We start from the raw sequence: 17,663 nt of genomic DNA, 5'->3' as shown, positions 1-17,663 counted from the left end.
CCCAAAGGGTTCTGGAAATCATCATGCCCTCTGACACAGATTTTTTTTTTTTTTAACTATTTTAATTCAGTATTTTACTTTTTTTTTTTCTTCTTATAAATCCTCAACTGCTATTTATTTATTTTTGGCTGCGTTGGGCCTTCATTGCTGCACGCGGGCTTTTTCTAGTTGCTGAGAGCGGGGGTTACTCTTCTTTGTGGTGCACAGGCTTCTCACTGCGGTGGCTTCTCTTGTCGCAGAGCACGGGCTCTAGGCACACGGCTTCAGCAGTTGTGGCCTGTGGGCTCTAGAGCACAGGCTCAGTAGTTGTGGCGCACAGGCTTAGTTGCTCCGCAGCATGTGGGATCTTCCCAGACCAGGGATCGAACCCACATCCCCTGCATTGGCAGGAGGATTCTTAACCACTGTGCCACCAGGGAAGTCCTCTGACACAGATTTGCCCACTAAGCCTCAGGAATGTTTTAAATTTTATCCTTTAACTGTGTCATTCACTTGGGAAGACCACTCTAGATGAAAATAATTGCCCCTTTTCAAATATAAAAATAAATTTTCTATTTGATATATTGGGCCTGCAAATTTAGGGAAAAGGTTGGTTTCACAATATGCTGCCCCTGGCATGTCATTAGTGAAGTCGTAAACGTGAACCAGAGTGTGTAGAGTCCTCTGAACATCTCTGCTTTTTTCCTTCTGTGCAGCAATCAAGTTTGATGAAATACGAGTGTTTGGTTACACTGCCTGGTCCCTCCTGGATGGCTTTGAATGGCAGGATGCTTACACCACTCGCCGAGGATTATTTTATGTGGATTTTAATAGTAAACAAAAAGAAAGAAAGCCCAAGTCTTCAGCACATTACTATAAACAGATCATACAAGAAAATGGTTTCACTTTGAAAGAGTCCACACCAGATGTGCAGGGTCAGTTTCCCTGTGATTTCTCCTGGGGCGTCACTGAATCTGTCCTTAAGGTAAGTGGCTACTTACAAATTAACTATAAAGTGGTGCAAATAGTACACAATATTTTCTTTCACTTTGCTCAGTGACATCTAGGAGATAGCCGTCAGACAATATCAAATATCATGATCACCTGGAGGTTATGAGGGGAAGTTAGGGAAAGAGGAAGGAAGAGGAAGAATTCATGCTTACTGAGAGCTTTTCATACTGCCCTCAAGTTGTATACAGTCTAGAGTGAACTTACAGTCATTTTTGTGAAAGGCATTTGTTAGTAGTGTCAAAATTAAAGGAAAATAATTTTATAGATTTTTTTTTTTAATTTTTTGGCTGGACTGCACGGCTTGCAGGATTTTAGTCCAGGGACTGAACCCACGCCCCCAGCAGTGAAAGCACGGAGTCCTAACCACTGGAACGTCAGGAATTCCCTAGATTTTTGTTTTGTCAAAAGCAAATTGTTAGTGGCCTTTTATTTAAGTGATTCTTCTTATTTGATAAATTTGGATTATTTGCCTTATGAAGTCTTTATACCCCAGTGGGGCCTCCTGACTTGTCTCATTCCTCACCTTCTTCAGATGTTTACTCAGATGTCACCTTCTCAATAAGGCTTCCCTCCACTCCAAAAAGCATAACTCCATCACTATCAGTGCACATTCCCCCTTCCTGCTCTATTTTCCTATATAGCATTCATCATTCTCTAGCATACTATGTACATTACACATTTCCCTTTTTTCTCCAGCTTTACTGAGATACAATTAACATACAATATTGTGTAAATTTGAGGAGTATGATGTGTTGATTTGATACGTTTATATATTACAAAATCGTTACCACTATGGCATTAGCTATCACTTCCATACCATCACACGCAATTCCCATTTCCTTTTTTGTGGTGAGAAAATTTAAGATCTACTCTCTTAGCAACTTTCAAGTATGTAATACAATATTATTAACTATAGTCACCATACTGTACAACAGGCCCCCAGAACATGTTAATCTTATAACTGGAAGTTTGTGCCCTTCAACCGGCATCTCCCCATTTCCCCCACCCTCAGCCCCTGATAACCACTTTACACATTTTTCTTACTGATCACCTGTCTTCCCCTACAAGAATGCAAACTTTCTCCTCAAGCGGGTGGAGAGGTTTGAGGCTTTGCTGCCTGCTGTATGCCTTACTAGAGCAATGTAAGGCACATGGCAGGTGCTCAATGCATAGTGCATGAATAAGGTCAACTTTTAGAGCCAGGTAAGCCCTTCAAAACCTCTTACTCCAAATCCTTCATTTTATAGCTGAGGAAAGTAAGACCCATCAATTAATAATTGAGACCTAAGTGAATTGCCCAAGGTAACACAAATAGTGGCAGAACTGTAGCAGGCAAACTTCAAGCCCCCAGATGCACAATGCTCTTTCCAAAATAATAATAACTATTTTTTGAAGCTCCTACTATGTACCAAGCACTTAACCGCTGTATGTATGTGCATTCTGTCTACTTAATCTTTTTTTTAAATTTAATTTATTTATTTTTGGCTGTGTTGTGTCTTCTTTGCTGCGGTCGCGCTTTCTCTAGTTGCAGTGAGCGGGGGGCTACTCTTCGTTGTGGTGTACAGGCTTCTCACTGTGGTGGCTTCTCTTTGTTGCAAAGCACACGCTCTAGGTGTGCAGGCTCAGTAGTTGTGACCCAGGGGCTTAGTTGCTCTGCGGCATGTGGGATCTTCCTGGACCAAGGCTCAAACCCATGTCCCCTGCATTGGCAGGCAGATTCTTAACCACCGCACCACCAGGGAAGTCCCTATCTACTTAATCTTAAAACCCTCATTTTAAGAGACATAGATGTAGAGAACAAACGTATGGACACCAACGGAGAAAAGTGGCAGAGGGGTTGGTGGTGATGGGATGAATTGGGAGATTGGGATTGACGTGTATACACTAATATGTATAAAATAGATAACTAATAAGAACCTGCTGTATAAAAAATAAATAAAGTAAAATTCAAGGCCTTCCTTGGGTGCGCAGTGGTTGAGAGTCCGCCTGCCGATGCAGGGGACGTGGGTTTGTGCCCCGGCCCGGGAAGATCCCACATGCCGCGGAGCGGCTGGGCCCATGAGCCATGGCCGCTGAGCCTGCACGTCCGGAGCCTGTGCTCCGCAACAGGAGAGGCCACAGCAGTGAGAGGCCCGCATACTGCAAAACAAAATAAAATAAAATAAAATTCAAAAAAAAACCAAACCTCATTTTATAGGCAAAGAAACTGAAGTTTAGGTAGGTTACATAACTTGTCCGGGTTACCCAGATTTGTCTGTCTCCTGACCATTATGTTATAAGACCCCACAATACCACACTATTACCTGTATTCTAGAAGCATATGGAAAAACAAGATGTGCAAGTGATAGGACCAGACAAAAGGGCCCAAACCATGAGTGGGCAAAGTTATGAATCTCAACCCCTATCAATATTTAAATAAGACTTTAGTAAAGGCTCAGAGGTGATAAAAGGGGGAAAGATACAGAGAGTAATATAAACACAGTGACTCACCTTCAGTTTGTGTCCTCTGGAGAGCCACCTACTTACCCAGTGTCTATCTCCTCCTCCACATGGCACAGGCAGCCCAGCTTTTCCATACCACTTCAAGTAGGTTTATATTTTCCAAAATTCCAGACCCAGCAAAGAGAGGCCCCAGGGGAGACAAGAATTCCAGCCTGTACATGACCCAATCTGTAAGTTCCTGCTTCCTCTGAAGACCCATCTGTTCCCCGGTGTTTGACACTGTGAATGTCTGCCCCCTCTGAGGACCCTACTCCTATTACTCAGAGAAAGAGCTGATCACTTGGGTCAGGGGAAAGTAATTCTGTGATCAATCAGGCCTGGGTTTCTTGCTCACACCTGGAGCCCATTAAGGAGTCAGTGTCCCTTGAGCTTAAACCAGGAGTGAGGATGAGTGGCTCGCCAAGAAAAATTAGGGTGCATTATGAAAACTCAGCCAGATGATGTATGAAAAGATGATGGGTAGGCAAAAGAGTAGATGTTCTCTATAGGAAGACTAATAAAGTGAAAGTAACATTTAAAAAATATTGCTATGCCTACCCACACACATCTTATTTTCCTCCAACCTTTTTTTCCTTCAATATTCTTTTTTTTCCTCAATTATTTTTTTTTTTTTTTTTGCGGTACGCGGGGCTCTCACTGTTGTGGCCTCTCCCGTTGCGGAGCACAGGCTCCAGACGTGCAGGCTCAGCTGCCATGGCTCACGGGCCCAGCCGCTCTGCGGCACGTAGGATCTTCCCAGACCGCGGCACGAACCCGTGTCCCCTGCATCGGCAGGCGGACTCTCAACCACTGCGCCACCAGGGAAGCCCATCCTTCAATATTCTTCTCCAACATTTTGTTTTGAAAAATTTCAAACTAGTACAATAAACACCCATATTCCCTTCATCAAGATTGGCTGATTGTTAACATGTTGCCATGTTTGGTTTATCTCTCTCTCTTTCAGAACCATTAAAAAGTTGCAGACATCATTATACTTTACCCCAAAATATTTCAGCATATGTCTTCTAAGAACAGTGACATTCTCCTATCTCATACTATTATCATACTCAGGAAATTTAATATTTACTCAATATAACCCAACATATAATCCATATTCAAATTTTCCTAAATGTCCCCCAAATGTCCTTTATAGATTAAAAAAACCTGTTTTTAAAAATCATGAATAAGGAACACATTTGTTGTTGTGTATCTTTAGCCTTTTAATTCAGAGCAATCCCCCTAATCTCTTGGTATTGACACTTTTGAAGTGTCAATTGCTTGTAGAGTGTTTCATGGATTTCTCTGTTTCTTTATTAGATTAGTTAAGCATTTCTGGAAATAATACTACATAGATGATGTTGTGTATTTCCCATACATCAAATTAGGAGGCACATAAAATCAGTTTGTTTCATTACTGAAGACATTAGTTGAAGTAATAGTCACCAGATTTCTTGGTTAAGGTGGCATTTGCCAGATCTCTTAACTGAAAAGTACCTTTTCCATTTGTAATTAAGAATTAATCTGATGGTGATACTTTGAGACCATATAAATATCCTGTTCCCCAACAACATTTAACCAATGGTCTTAACATTGATACAATAACCTTGCCTGAATTAATGATTACTTTGTAGATTGCAAAATGGTGAATTTCTAATTAGATTATTCCTTCTATATTTATTAGGTGAATTCTTTTAAATTCAATGTGTTATAATTCATTGTTGTCATTGTTTCGTTGGGCCTTTTGCTACTCAAATTTTCTCAAATTTGGCCAGTGGGACTCTTTCAAGCTGCTCCTGTGTCTTTTTGACATTTCCCTTTTAGGTTTTAAGCACTTCCTTATTTTTCTGGCACAAGATGTACCAGCATCACTTCATTCTTTTCCTGCCCCAGACCTGGAAAAAGCCATTACTCCAAAAAACCCAGGATCCTTTTAGTGGAAAATAGCACTTTAGAACCAAGCTCTGGGAGCCAGGGTTGCGATCAGGGTGCAAAACTTTAACTATATCTATTGGCAGATTAATCACACACTGGCTAAGACTAATGCTTTCTGGATATTTTTAAAAGTAAGACAGATTTGGGGAGTTCCCTAGCAGTCCAGTGGTTAGGAGTCGGCGCTTTCACTGCCGTGGCCCCGTTCAGTCCCACATCAGGGAACTAAGATCCTGCAAACTGTGCCTTGGCCAAAAAAAAAAAAAAAGTAAGAGATTTTTCATTTGATCCTGCCTTACCTTATGGCAGGATTTCCCTTGTAAATACCCTTTCAATATCATGATGCTCTGCGATTTCAAAACACTGGAACTGACCATCTAGGCTAGGAGGGTTTTACTCAAATAATTATATACAGATTTACCTTAATGCTCACATGATCAATGTTCTCTCAGTTTAATGTTCTAGATAACTGGCTGGCAGATGGCAAGTGGGAATTATATGATTTTGTAATTAGACTATGAAAGATGACACACGAGAAAACAATTAGAGGGAAAATATTTACCAAAGGTTAACTACCCATTTATTCCAGGTGTATTTAAATTCAGTCATGGGAAGAAAAAGCACTTTAAAACAAGTTCAGAACTTTTACTTTTTAAAATTAAGCTTGAATTTGGATATGTTTTTCTTAAGCCCTTTTCTGTTTTAATTTAGACTCAAGGGCCTAGCCAGCAATTATTGCAAGGAAAACTAAACCCAAGTTTTAAGTACCTTATGTTTGTAGAGTGCTTTAGAGTTGACAGAGCAGTTGCCCAGATCACACCTGTGAGGTGCGTGAGATTGCTCTGTCACTATACAGAGTTGCCAAGCCTTGAGTTTTAAAGGGACAGAATTAGAACAGGAATCCAGGGCTCTCTCCCTGGTGGAAGGGCAGGGAATGGGACGCCATCAGATCCAAGAGTCAACTTGGGAGCTTCTCACGGTTATTTTAGGGTCCTCTCTTTTCATAGTTCAAGTACCTTATGTAAGGAGGGTATTGAGTATTCTCCCTTTAGATGAATAAATGCTTTGTTCTCACAGGCACATGGGTGGGGGAGAAACAGAATGATGCACATGTGATATCACTTGGACTTTTCAAATAAGGTGCGTTAGAGAGATGCCTTCAGCAAATGCAAGGGGTCATTCCCCACCCTGTCCCACTGTCCTCTTTTAGGAAACGTGGCTGGGGTCAACCAGTCCCCTCTAAACCCAAGTGCCTATCTCAGTGAAATCCTTGACAACTGGAATGTTAACTTTGCCTTCAATTTACGCCAGGGTTTGGAAGCTCCATCTTTTGTGACTCCTTTTAACTGAGAGGACTAAGTCAATTTCCTGATGCATTTGAACAGAATCACATGAGAGACCCCTACTACATTACTGTGTTTTTAGGACCGACAAACTGAAAAACAGCTTCTCGGTGTTTTCTTTTTTTTTAAATTAATTAATTAATTAATTATGGCTGTGTTGGGTCTTTGTTGCTGCACATGGGCTTTCTCTAGTTGCCGCGAGCAGGGGCTACTCTTCGTTGCAGTGCGCGGGCTTCTCATTGCGGTGGCTTCTCTTATTGCAGAGCACGGGCTCTAGGTAAGCAGGCTCAGTAGTTGTGGTGCACAGGCTACGTTGCTCTGCTGCATGTGGGATCTTCCCGGACCAGGGCTCGAACCCCTGTCCCCTGCCTTGGCAGGCAGATTCTTAACCTCTGTGCCACCAGCAAAGTCCCTTCTCAGTGTTTTCTGAAAGACAACTTGTTTTCCAAGGCAAGCCCTGGGTGTAGTTCCTTCTCTACATTTTCTGGTCTCCCCAGTAAATTTCAAGGGCTGAGAGGGAGGATAACCCATCAGGCCTTTTTTCTGACATCGCCAGAATAGCAGGAAGACATATGTTGTTATGAAGGACATGTGCATCATTTATTTTCTCTGTTGTCAGTGAGAGGCAAAATAAGATCAGGCTCTTCTTCTCAGAGGATGTATGCCAAGTCTGTCTGCCAGGGTGTGCTTTACCTGAATGTGCTTGTTTTTCACAGCCAGAGTCGGTGGCTTCCTCCCCACAGTTCAGCGATCCTCACCTGTATGTGTGGAATGTGACAGGCAACAGACTGTTGCACCGAGTGGAAGGAGTGAGGCTGAAAACACGACCAGCTCAATGCACGGATTTTGTCAGTGTCAAAAGACAGCTTGAGATGTTGGCAAGAATGAAAGTCACCCACTACAGATTTGCTCTGGACTGGCCCTCAATCCTTCCCACTGGCAACCTGTCCACGGTTAACCGACAGGCTCTGAGGTACTACAGGTGTGTGGTCAGTGAGGGACTAAAGCTCAACATCTCCTCAATGGTCACGTTGTACTATCCAACCCACGCCCACCTAGGCCTCCCCGCACCTCTGCTGCACAGCGGAGGGTGGCTGAACCGGTCAACCACCAAGGCCTTCCAGGACTATGCCGACCTGTGCTTCCAGGAGCTGGGGGACCTCGTGAAGCTCTGGATCACCATCAACGAGCCTAACCGGCTGAGCGACATCTACGACCGCTCTAGTAATGACACCTACTGGGCAGCCCACCACCTGATGATCGCCCACGCCCTGGCCTGGCACCTCTACGACCAGCAGTACAGGCCTGCACAGCATGGGGTTGTGTCGCTGTCTCTCCACTCGGACTGGGCCGAACCTGCCAATCCCTATGCGGACTCGCACTGGAAGGCGGCCGAGCGCTTCCTCCAGTTCGAAATTGCCTGGTTCGCAGAACCCCTCTTCAAGACTGGGGACTACCCGATGGCCATGAGGGAGTACATCACCTCCAAGAATAGGCAAGGGCTCACGCGCTCCGCACTGCCTCAGTTCACCGAGGAGGAAAGGAGGCTGGTCAAGGGCACTGCAGACTTCTACGCCCTGAACCACTTCACCACCAGGTTCGTGATGCACGAGCGGCAGAACGGCAGCAACTACGACGCGGACAGGGACATCCAGTTTCTGCAGGACATCACCTGCCTGAGCTCCCCCACCCGCCTGGCCGTGATACCCTGGGGAGAGCGCAAGGTGCTGAAGTGGATCCGGAAGAACTATGGAGACGTGGATGTTTACATCACGGCCAGTGGCATCGACGACCAGTCTCTGGAAAATGATGAACTCCGAAAATACTACTTAGAGAAATACATTCAGGAGGCTTTGAAAGGTGAGGTTCGGGGGCTATTTCAGATACAGTGAAGTATGACATTCCCACATAATATGAACAGAAGAATGAGGGGAACAGGCTCATTAATGACAGACAGTGTCAGCTCATTATGGGAAATTTGGCAAGTACAGAAAAAATTTTTTTTTTTTTTTTTTGCAGTAAGCAGGCCTTTCACTGCCGTGGCCTCTCCCCTCGCGGAGCACAGGCTCCGGACGCGCAGGCCCATCGGCCAATGGCTCAAGGGCCCAGCCGCTCCGCGGCATGTGGGATCCTCCCGGACCGGGGCACGAACCCGCATCCCCTGCATCGGCAGGTGGACTCTCAACCACTGCGCCACCAGGGAAGCCCCCAGAAAAATATTTTTTAAAACCTGAAATCTTACACCCCCCAAAAAAGTGCCTAGACTCGTGCTGACTAGATATCATTAATACAATTGAGCTCATACAATATAGTCTTGTAGCCAACTTTTTTCTTAATATCACATTATAAATGTGTTCTATGTCATTAAAAGTTCCTTGTTAACATTATTTTATTTTTCTCATTATAGGGACATATCTCAGTGTACTTAGCCACCTCTCTAATGTTTGATACTTAGGTGTTTCTTCAACTACTAAAAAATAGGTATCTTTGTATATAAATTTTTGTCTTCATTTCTAATGATCTCCTTGGGATGGATTCTCCAACATGGAATTATTGGATCATATATTATAAACAGCAGTGTTTGAGAGTGCTTATCTCACATACTCCTCCCAGCATCGGTTAATATCACATTTTAAAAAAATATTATTTTTAAATGTTCATGATCAATTTGTTGAAGCTGCAAAAGTTCCTAGAAATTTATTCATTTATTTGACAAATATTTATTGAGTACCTAGTATGGGCAAAAACTGGTCTGGGCAAAAACTATTCTGGGCACTATGCCACCACTGAACAAAAATAAAGATTACTGTCCTTTATGGAGCCTATATTTTTCTGGAATAAGAGTCAACAAACAAGTATAAGATATAGCATGTCAGGGGTGAAAAGGTCTGTGGAGAAAAAACAGCAGAGAAGAGGGTGCCTCAGGGTGGGAGACAGAAGAGTCGTTACAATTCTAAATAGAGTGGCTAGGGAACCTCAAAGATCCTCAAAGAGAAGTGAGGCAGCAAACCGATAGTTAAGGAAGCGTTCCAGGTAAGAGAAGAGCAAATGCAAAAGCCCTGATGTTGGAGCATGCCTGGCCTATTTGAGGATCAGGAAAGAGGTCAGGATAGTTAGAAAATAATGAGCAAGGGGGAAAAGTAACTGAAGATGAGGTCAAGGAGGTAAGGGAAGAGGCAAATCAGGTAGGGCTTAGTAGGCCACTGTAAGAACTGTGGCTCTGAGTGAAATAGGAAGACTAAGAGATTTTAAACAGAAGGGTGATATGCTCCAACTCACACTTTAAAAGAATTACTCTGGTTACTCTTTGTGAATACACTGTAAAGGAGCAAGAATTGAAACAGGGAGAATTGCACTGGTCTGGGTAAGGATAACAGTGGATTGGATCAGGCTATTAAGAGTGGAAATGGTGAGAAGTGGCCAGGTTCTGCATGTATTTTGAAGGTAGTCAAACAGGATTGGATGTGGGTATGAGAGAAGATAGACGATTCCAACATTTTGGCTTGGGTAACTAAAAGGATGAGTGGCCATTTATGAGGTTGGGGAACAGGTTTTTGGAGATGAGTTGTTTGTTGTGCAAAGGTTAAGTTTGAGATGTCTCTTAGACATCCAATTAGAGATGTCAAGTACGCTAACAGATATGAACCTCAGGTTCAGAGGAGAGGTCTGGGGTTGAGACACAAACTTGGGAATCAAGAGCAAATGGATGTATTTAAAACAATAAAGCTGAAGGAGATCACTAAGAAAGCAAGCATAGAGAAGAGGGCTGAGCCCTGAGAAACCAGTTAAAAAAAAAAAAAAAAAGACTGAACAGGAGCCAATGCTGTAAAAGATAACTAGAGGAGGATGTGCAATCAAGGGAGGTTGTTGTTTTTGCTTATTAAGATACCAAAGTTATAGCATATTTATATGGAAATGATCCAGTAGTGAGGGAAAATACATGAGAAAAGAGAAAGAACAATGGAGCGATGTCCTTGAGTAGACGAGAATAAACTTGGTGAATGTGTAAGTGGAGAAGTCAGCTTCCTCCGGAGCATGAATAGGTCATCCATAGTAACAGGGGAGAAAGCAGAGTACCAGTGCAGATGCCAGTAGGTGGGTAGATGTGATTACAGGAGACTGAAGTTCTCCTCTGAGAGCTTTAGTTCAGCAGTAGGCAGGAAGGTCATCACTTCAAAGCAAGGATGACAGAGTAGGGTCTATCAGTTTGAGGACAGAAAGGTGTGAAAAAGTTGAGGAGAGGGCTTCACTGGTGGCACAGTGGTTAAGAATCTGCCTGCCAATGCAGGAGAGACTGCATCTTCATGGTCCGGGAAGATCCCACATGCCGCGGACCAACTAAGCCCTTGTGCCACAACTACTGCGCCTGTGCTCTAGAGCCTGCGAGCCACGGCTACTGAAGCCCGCGTGCCTAGAGCTCGTGCTCAAGAGAAGCCACGGCAATGAGCACAGGCACCACAACTAAGAGTAGCCCCCACTCACCACAACTAGAGAAAGCCCACGCGCAGCAAAGACCCAACACAGCCAAAAATAAAAATAAATAAATTTATTTTAAAAAAGTTGAGGAGAGCTAGAGTAAATGGCTGGGGAAACCAAGTGTAGTTATTGGGCAGCACAAAGGGCACATCTGAGATTTAAAATCAGGCCAAATAGGCAAGATTTTTCTGCTTTTGACACTAGGAACAAAAGTAACAGTAAGTTCTTTGAGCTTCATGGCTCCAATTCTTAAATGTGCTTTTCCTCCAGGTGTTTTTGTATTGTTATAGATCAAAGTTTTACTTCAAATTTCTTTTTAAAGTTATAGCATTACACATATTGTCATCTTAAGATCATAAAAGAATGTCAAAAAAACCTTTAATGAAAATCACATTTTATGGGCACGAGTTTCAGATTGTTTCAATGAAAACTAAATTCTTATTCGAAGATATTTTATAGTCCACTTATGATTAATAATGTTCATTTCTGATATTTTTCAGCATACTTGATTGATAAAATCAAAATTAAAGGCTATTATGTATTCAAACTGACTGAAGAAAAATCTAGACCCAGATTTGGATTCTTCACATCTGATTTCAAAGCTAAATCCTCAATCCAGTTTTACAACGAACTGATCAGCAACAATGGCATCCTTTCTAAGAACAGTAGTCCTAGATGCAGTCAGACTCAAAGAAACACAGAGTGTATTGTCTGCTTACTTCTTGTACAGAAGAAACCACTGATATTCTTTGGATGTTGTTTCTTCTCCACCCTGGTTCTACTTTTATCAATTACCATTTTTCATAAGCGAAAGAGAAGAAAATTTTGGAAAGCAAAGAACTTACAACACATACCATTAAAAAAAGGCCATGAGAGTTCTCAGCTAAGCTGATCCTACCATATTTGTCTGCATGATGGAAAAGTTTAAAAATTCACTCCAGTTCCATACACTGGTAACTTACAGAAGATACACCTATACTGTAGAAAAACAAGTTTTGAGATATTAGTGATAGCCAAGGTAATGACAATAGATGTCTCCGCTGTGTGGTTCAAATTTTCCCTTATGTGTTAACATCAGTGAATTCAGTTCTTGGATCTAAGGTAAAGGCTTCCCTAGAAGGTAAGGTATGAGGAATATCTGATACATTGTTTCATGGAGTTTGATGAGCTGTTTCCTATCATTATTCTACAGTTTTTTTGTAGGAATACCAATAGCTACTTATGATAAAAGAAATTGTTTTGAAAAAAGTGCAACTTTGTTAACTCCATAGCAGAGATTTAACTCTTAACACAGGATAGTCAGTGATAAATTGTCACTTCTAACAAGGTGCTTTCCTCTTTGGTCAGGGTGTTTCTCAAATGGAAAGAAAACAGGGTAAGTAGTGCTTGTGTATAGCCAGTTACAATATAGACTGTAGCACATCAATCCCTTAGTTTTTCTCAATAAAAATTAAATTAAGCACTCACAAAACAACTAATTTTGTGAGGTCTCTTTTTCCAGATGATTTTTTAAAAATAACATTTAATTTCCAAAACTCATCTTATGTTAAAGATCAGAGACTAAGATTAAAAAGAGGGCTTCCCTGTGGCGCAGTGGTTGAGAGTCCGCCTGCCGATACAGGGGACATGGGATCGTGCCCCGGTCCGGGAAGATTCCACATGCCACGGAGCAGCTGGGCCCGTGAGCCATGGCTGCTGAGCCTGTGCTCCGCAACGGGGGAGGCCACAACAGTGAGAGGCCCGCGTACCGCGCTAAAAAACCCCAGCTAGACCCAACTGCCTGTGATGACAGGGAAGTCACTCAACCTCACCGTACACGTATAGCAACTTCTTTAGACAAATTGACATTATTCTTCACTTGAATTTTCTGAGGTGACAAGATGTATCATACTTAGGAAAATTAAAACATTCTAAAAAGACGAAATGTTTTTAATTATCAAGTTACCAAAGGACCATTTATCCCATAAGACTTGCTCTCTCCCCTGAAGTGCTTCACTGTTCTGACACATGCACAGAGACCTGTAGACTGCAGCCATATCTGGACCTCAACTGTGTCTCTTTGGACACAATTCAGAACGTTGGTGGTCTGCATAAGTGGAAACTATTCTTACATTGCAACTTTTGAAACTAGGATTAAGCAAATTCTTAAACCTGAATTTGCAGTTTGACTTTCTTGAACTCTATGCTTAATATTCATTCACTGTATTCTCAATGTTGGAAGAAAACCTGAATCTAAACCCATTTATACACATTCTTTAAGTGAGTCGGTATTTAAATAACTAACCATTGTCTACTCTCCTGAATTTTGACTTTAAGAGTCAAAGGAGGGACCCTCCCTGGTGGTGCAGTGGTGAAGAATCCACCTGCCAATGCAGGGGACACAGGCTCAAGCCCTGGTCTGGTAAGATCCCACATGCTGCGGAGCAACTAAGCTCGTGTGCCACAATTACTGAGCCTGCCTTCTAAAGCCCGCGTGCCTAGAGCCTATGCTCTGCAACAAGAGAAGCCACTGCAACGAGAAGCCCGAGCACCACAACAGAGTAGGCCCCGCCGCAACTAGAGAAAGCCAGCGCGTAACAAAGACCCAATGCAGCCAAAAAATAATTTTTTAAAAAAGGAGCAAACACTCATTTAAAAAAAAAAGACCAAACGTAGCCCAAAATAAGTAAATATAAATAAATCTTTAAAAAAAGTCAAAGGAAAGCTCCTATTTCCTACATAACTGAGATACTAATTGATAACAGCATTAAGTTCCAAAGATACAAACAACAATTCGTCAATTCAAACTAATGCAAAAGTGATGAGACATCAATTTGCTATCTCTGGCTGGCCAAATTCAAATAGTAAAATTTGGCAGATGTGTTCTTCTATTCTCCTTGTTCCAACTGCACCCCTCCTTCAAACTTAGCAGATTTTAGGTTATGCAAGGAATTTTTTGTATTTTCTTTTTGAGAACCATTTAGTTATTGGGCTTGAGGCTATACACAATTACAATAACTAGTCAATTATTTTAATTTTATGGATTATCAGTTGAGCAACTCATCAACTCTTTAACCTCTAACGTCCAAGGTTTTTTTTTTTTTTTTTTTTTTTTTTTTGCGGTACGCGGGCCTCTCACTGTTGTGGCTTCTCCCGTTGCGGAGCACAGGCTCCGGACGCACAGGCTCAGCGGCCATGGCTCACGGGCCCAGCCGCTCCACGGCATGTGGGATCTTCCCGGACCGGGGCACGAACCCGCATCCCCTGCATCGGCAGGCGGACTCTCAACCACTGCGCCACCAGGGAAGCCCACGTCCAAGGTTTTGAAAGAAATACATATTCAGTCATAGGAATAACAAAGCTTTAGAATTAAGATTTTGCTTTTATGGTCTCTACTTTGTGTTTTGACTGAAGTATCTTGTATTCATTGTTTGTAACTCCACTAAACAGCATTATTTTATGTCTTTACATTTAGTGCTTAAGCTTGACTTATGACCCCCCCTTTTTTTTTTTATTTTTGGCTATGTTGGGTCTTCGTTTCTGCGCAAGGGCTTTCTCTAGTTGTGGCAAGTGGGGGCCACTCTTCATCACGGTGCGCGGGCCTCTCACTATTGTGGCCTGTCTTGTTGCGGAGCACAAGCTCCAGACACGCAGGCTCAGTAATTGTGGCTTACGGGCCCAGTTGCTCCACGGCATGTGGGATCTTCCCAGACCAGGGCTCAAACCTGTGTTGCCTGCATTAGCAGGCAGATTCTCAACCACTGTGCCACCAGGGAAGCCCGACCCCCTTTTTTTTAAACTTGTTGCCTTGCCATAAATTCTTGCGAATAGTAAAGTCCCTAACCCAATGCTTACCTTCTTCCCTTTTTTTGTGGCCACTTGGGAATTATTTTACTTTTCTTTTTTTTCCTTTCTAAACTCTTTTTTTTGGCCACACCATATGGGAATTAGTTCCCCGACCAAGGATCAAACCCACCGCCCCCTTAAGTGGAAGTGCAGTCTTAACCACTGGTTTAAGCCATCATCGTACCAAGTCCCTAGGTAAACATTTAAATCTGGCTCATGATCAATTATATTTACTATTCAGGTTTTTCTTAAACTCATTTTAAAATCATAAAGGGTCAATTAGGAACTGTTGATAGCTTTTGACAGGGTAAGAGCTTTAAATTTAAGCTTTTCTGAGACTTGGAAGAAAATCATCTTAAAATGTAGCTTGTGTTACTTTGTATATTGTTACATTACTGTTGTATTCAATGTAACCTTTCACTAAAAAGTCTGATACATATGGAAATACCACAACTATGGTGTTTAAAGAGCCTCTGGAAAATGAGGTCAGTACATTGTGACTAGGTGTTTAATTCTCGATGTAATTTATTCCAAATAAACCGGTTTATGCTGATTATTTATATTCAACTAACTATCTGGTCAGTTTTAAGAACTGTGGAATGTGAATGGGTTTGGTGTTGTAAGTGGGTTGTGCCCCAACACTGCCTCCCCCATCCTCCCGAACTGTGTGCCAACTGGGTAACTTACTCCTGAGTATGTTTTCTGATTATACAACGTGGACTCCTACACCTCAAAACTGAAAAAACACACATGTGCTTATCCATAGTAAACACAGAAAACATGGAGGACTTCCCTGGGGAGAACTAGACTTTCATTTACCACACCCAAATTACTGAATGGAAATAACTCCTTAGCTACAACCAGACTGCAATAGTAATGCTGTGAAGGTCTCACACCACCCACTTCACTCTTGGAGAGCATCACACTTACTCCCACAGCTGCTACTACCGCCTATATGCTGACACTCTTCAACAGTAACACCTCTCTATCCCTCTGCAATATTGCCACTTGGAAATTACTTCCTCAACCCTCAAATTCTGTCAACACCTTCCAAAACATCTTTCTAGTCCCATTACTATTACTGAATCTGCATAACTTTAATATCCCTGGCAATCTGGGAACCATTCACTCAGCAACACCTAAATGCCAGACATTTTTCCAGGTTCTTTACTTGGAATATTCCAGTGTAGAAAGGATAGAAAAGACCACAACCTCATGAAGGTCAGACTCTAGCAGGAAAAAAGCATACAATCAATACATAACAAAGTAAACTATTAATATTACATTATAAATACAATGGACAAAAACAAGTTTAGCAGGGTAAGGGTATGCTAGGATGGGCATGAGGAATGAGCACAATTAATAGGAGGGTCAACGTAGGCTTCATTGAAAACACTGGACTATAGACTTCAAGATAACCTGTCACTCCAAAGGGAAAGACAACTTGAAGGCTTTAAGGCAGTGGTACTGAGGAGCAGGAAGGTCAGCTCAGTCAGTGTGGTCAGAAAGGTTATGAGGGAGTTTGAAAAATGCATTCTGGCTACTATTGAGAACAGATGGGGGAGGGAGGAGCAAGGGTGGATCAGTTTAAAGGGTTTTGGCTTCATCTTCTAATTGTGAAAAATTTCAACTTTATGCAAATAGGAATAGTATAATGAATCCCCATCATTCAGCTTCAACAAATATCAATGTATTGAAACCCTAGACCTAGAACCCCATCCAATGCCTACCCCAAACCTCATCTAAAATATTTCAAACCAAAACTTGCATTTACAATTTCATCCATTTCATACTTAACCATTGTTATCAAACCAAAGATTATTAACTCAATATAAAAATTAATTTCACTTATCTAAATGAAGATCTTTTAATATCCTTATGCTCCAAATGGGTTTTACTTTTCCTTGCTTAGGCCCTGAATATACCTTACTTTGAAGGCACAGCCCACAGATTTTTCTAACAGACTAGACACACAGGATGTTAGAGAAATCAAACTTGAATGTTAAGTTTTGCCTGAGAAATCAGAAAGTTGGAGTTTCTATCAAGGAAGAGATTTAGAGGCAGTCCTATTGAGTTAAGACAGTCTAGTACGGTAGTGCATCTAAAGCATGACACATGGAATGAAGAGACTATGGAAGGGTTGTAAGTTTTTTTTAGATATCAAGGACTAGGACATAGGAGTAAATGGCTGAAATTACGCTAAAACAGAGAACCTTGGGCCACAGCAACCATGTTTATCATGAATATAAATTAACTCCATCTTCTAATTCTTACTAAGACTGTATTACTTCTCAGCTGCTTTTTCACACAAGGTTACTGCGACTCAGGCACTTGCCCTCACAAATACTCAAATTCGTGCCTCTGCAAAATTACACATACCTTCAGGACATCTCCCAAAGTTCTTCATCCAATAATGAACAACCACAGTGTTGCCAGTCACTGACACCCATACTCCTCTTGCCTGAAATACCCTTGCTATTCCTTCAAACCACTTCTCCCATTAAGTCTTACTAAAAAAACCCCTCCTATTCCTACTGTTGTTGTTCTTAGCACACTAGAATTTACTTAGCTGCTTACTAGCCAAATAGTTGGAAAGGGTAATCAATTTAAGAAAACGTC

General features: G+C 42.0%; 1 protein-coding gene across 1 annotated transcript in view; it reads left to right on the top strand.

The window, feature by feature from the left end:
* Positions 1–12,533, top strand: part of KLB (klotho beta) — a 35,199-nt gene extending 22,666 nt beyond the window's left edge. The window contains 3 exon segments of the mRNA XM_024731741.1: positions 696–964; positions 7,460–8,603; positions 11,720–12,533. Of these exon segments, the coding sequence (XP_024587509.1) occupies positions 696–964; positions 7,460–8,603; positions 11,720–12,111 (1,805 nt within the window). The 3' untranslated portion in view covers positions 12,112–12,533.
* Positions 12,534–17,663: the final 5,130 nt, after the last annotated feature.

This window comes from Neophocaena asiaeorientalis, unplaced genomic scaffold (assembly GCF_003031525.2).
Source record: "Neophocaena asiaeorientalis asiaeorientalis breed wild unplaced genomic scaffold, Neophocaena_asiaeorientalis_V1.1 scaffold39, whole genome shotgun sequence".
Lineage (NCBI taxonomy): Eukaryota > Metazoa > Chordata > Mammalia > Artiodactyla > Phocoenidae > Neophocaena > Neophocaena asiaeorientalis.
This window is presented reverse-complemented; position numbering and strand designations above follow the sequence as displayed.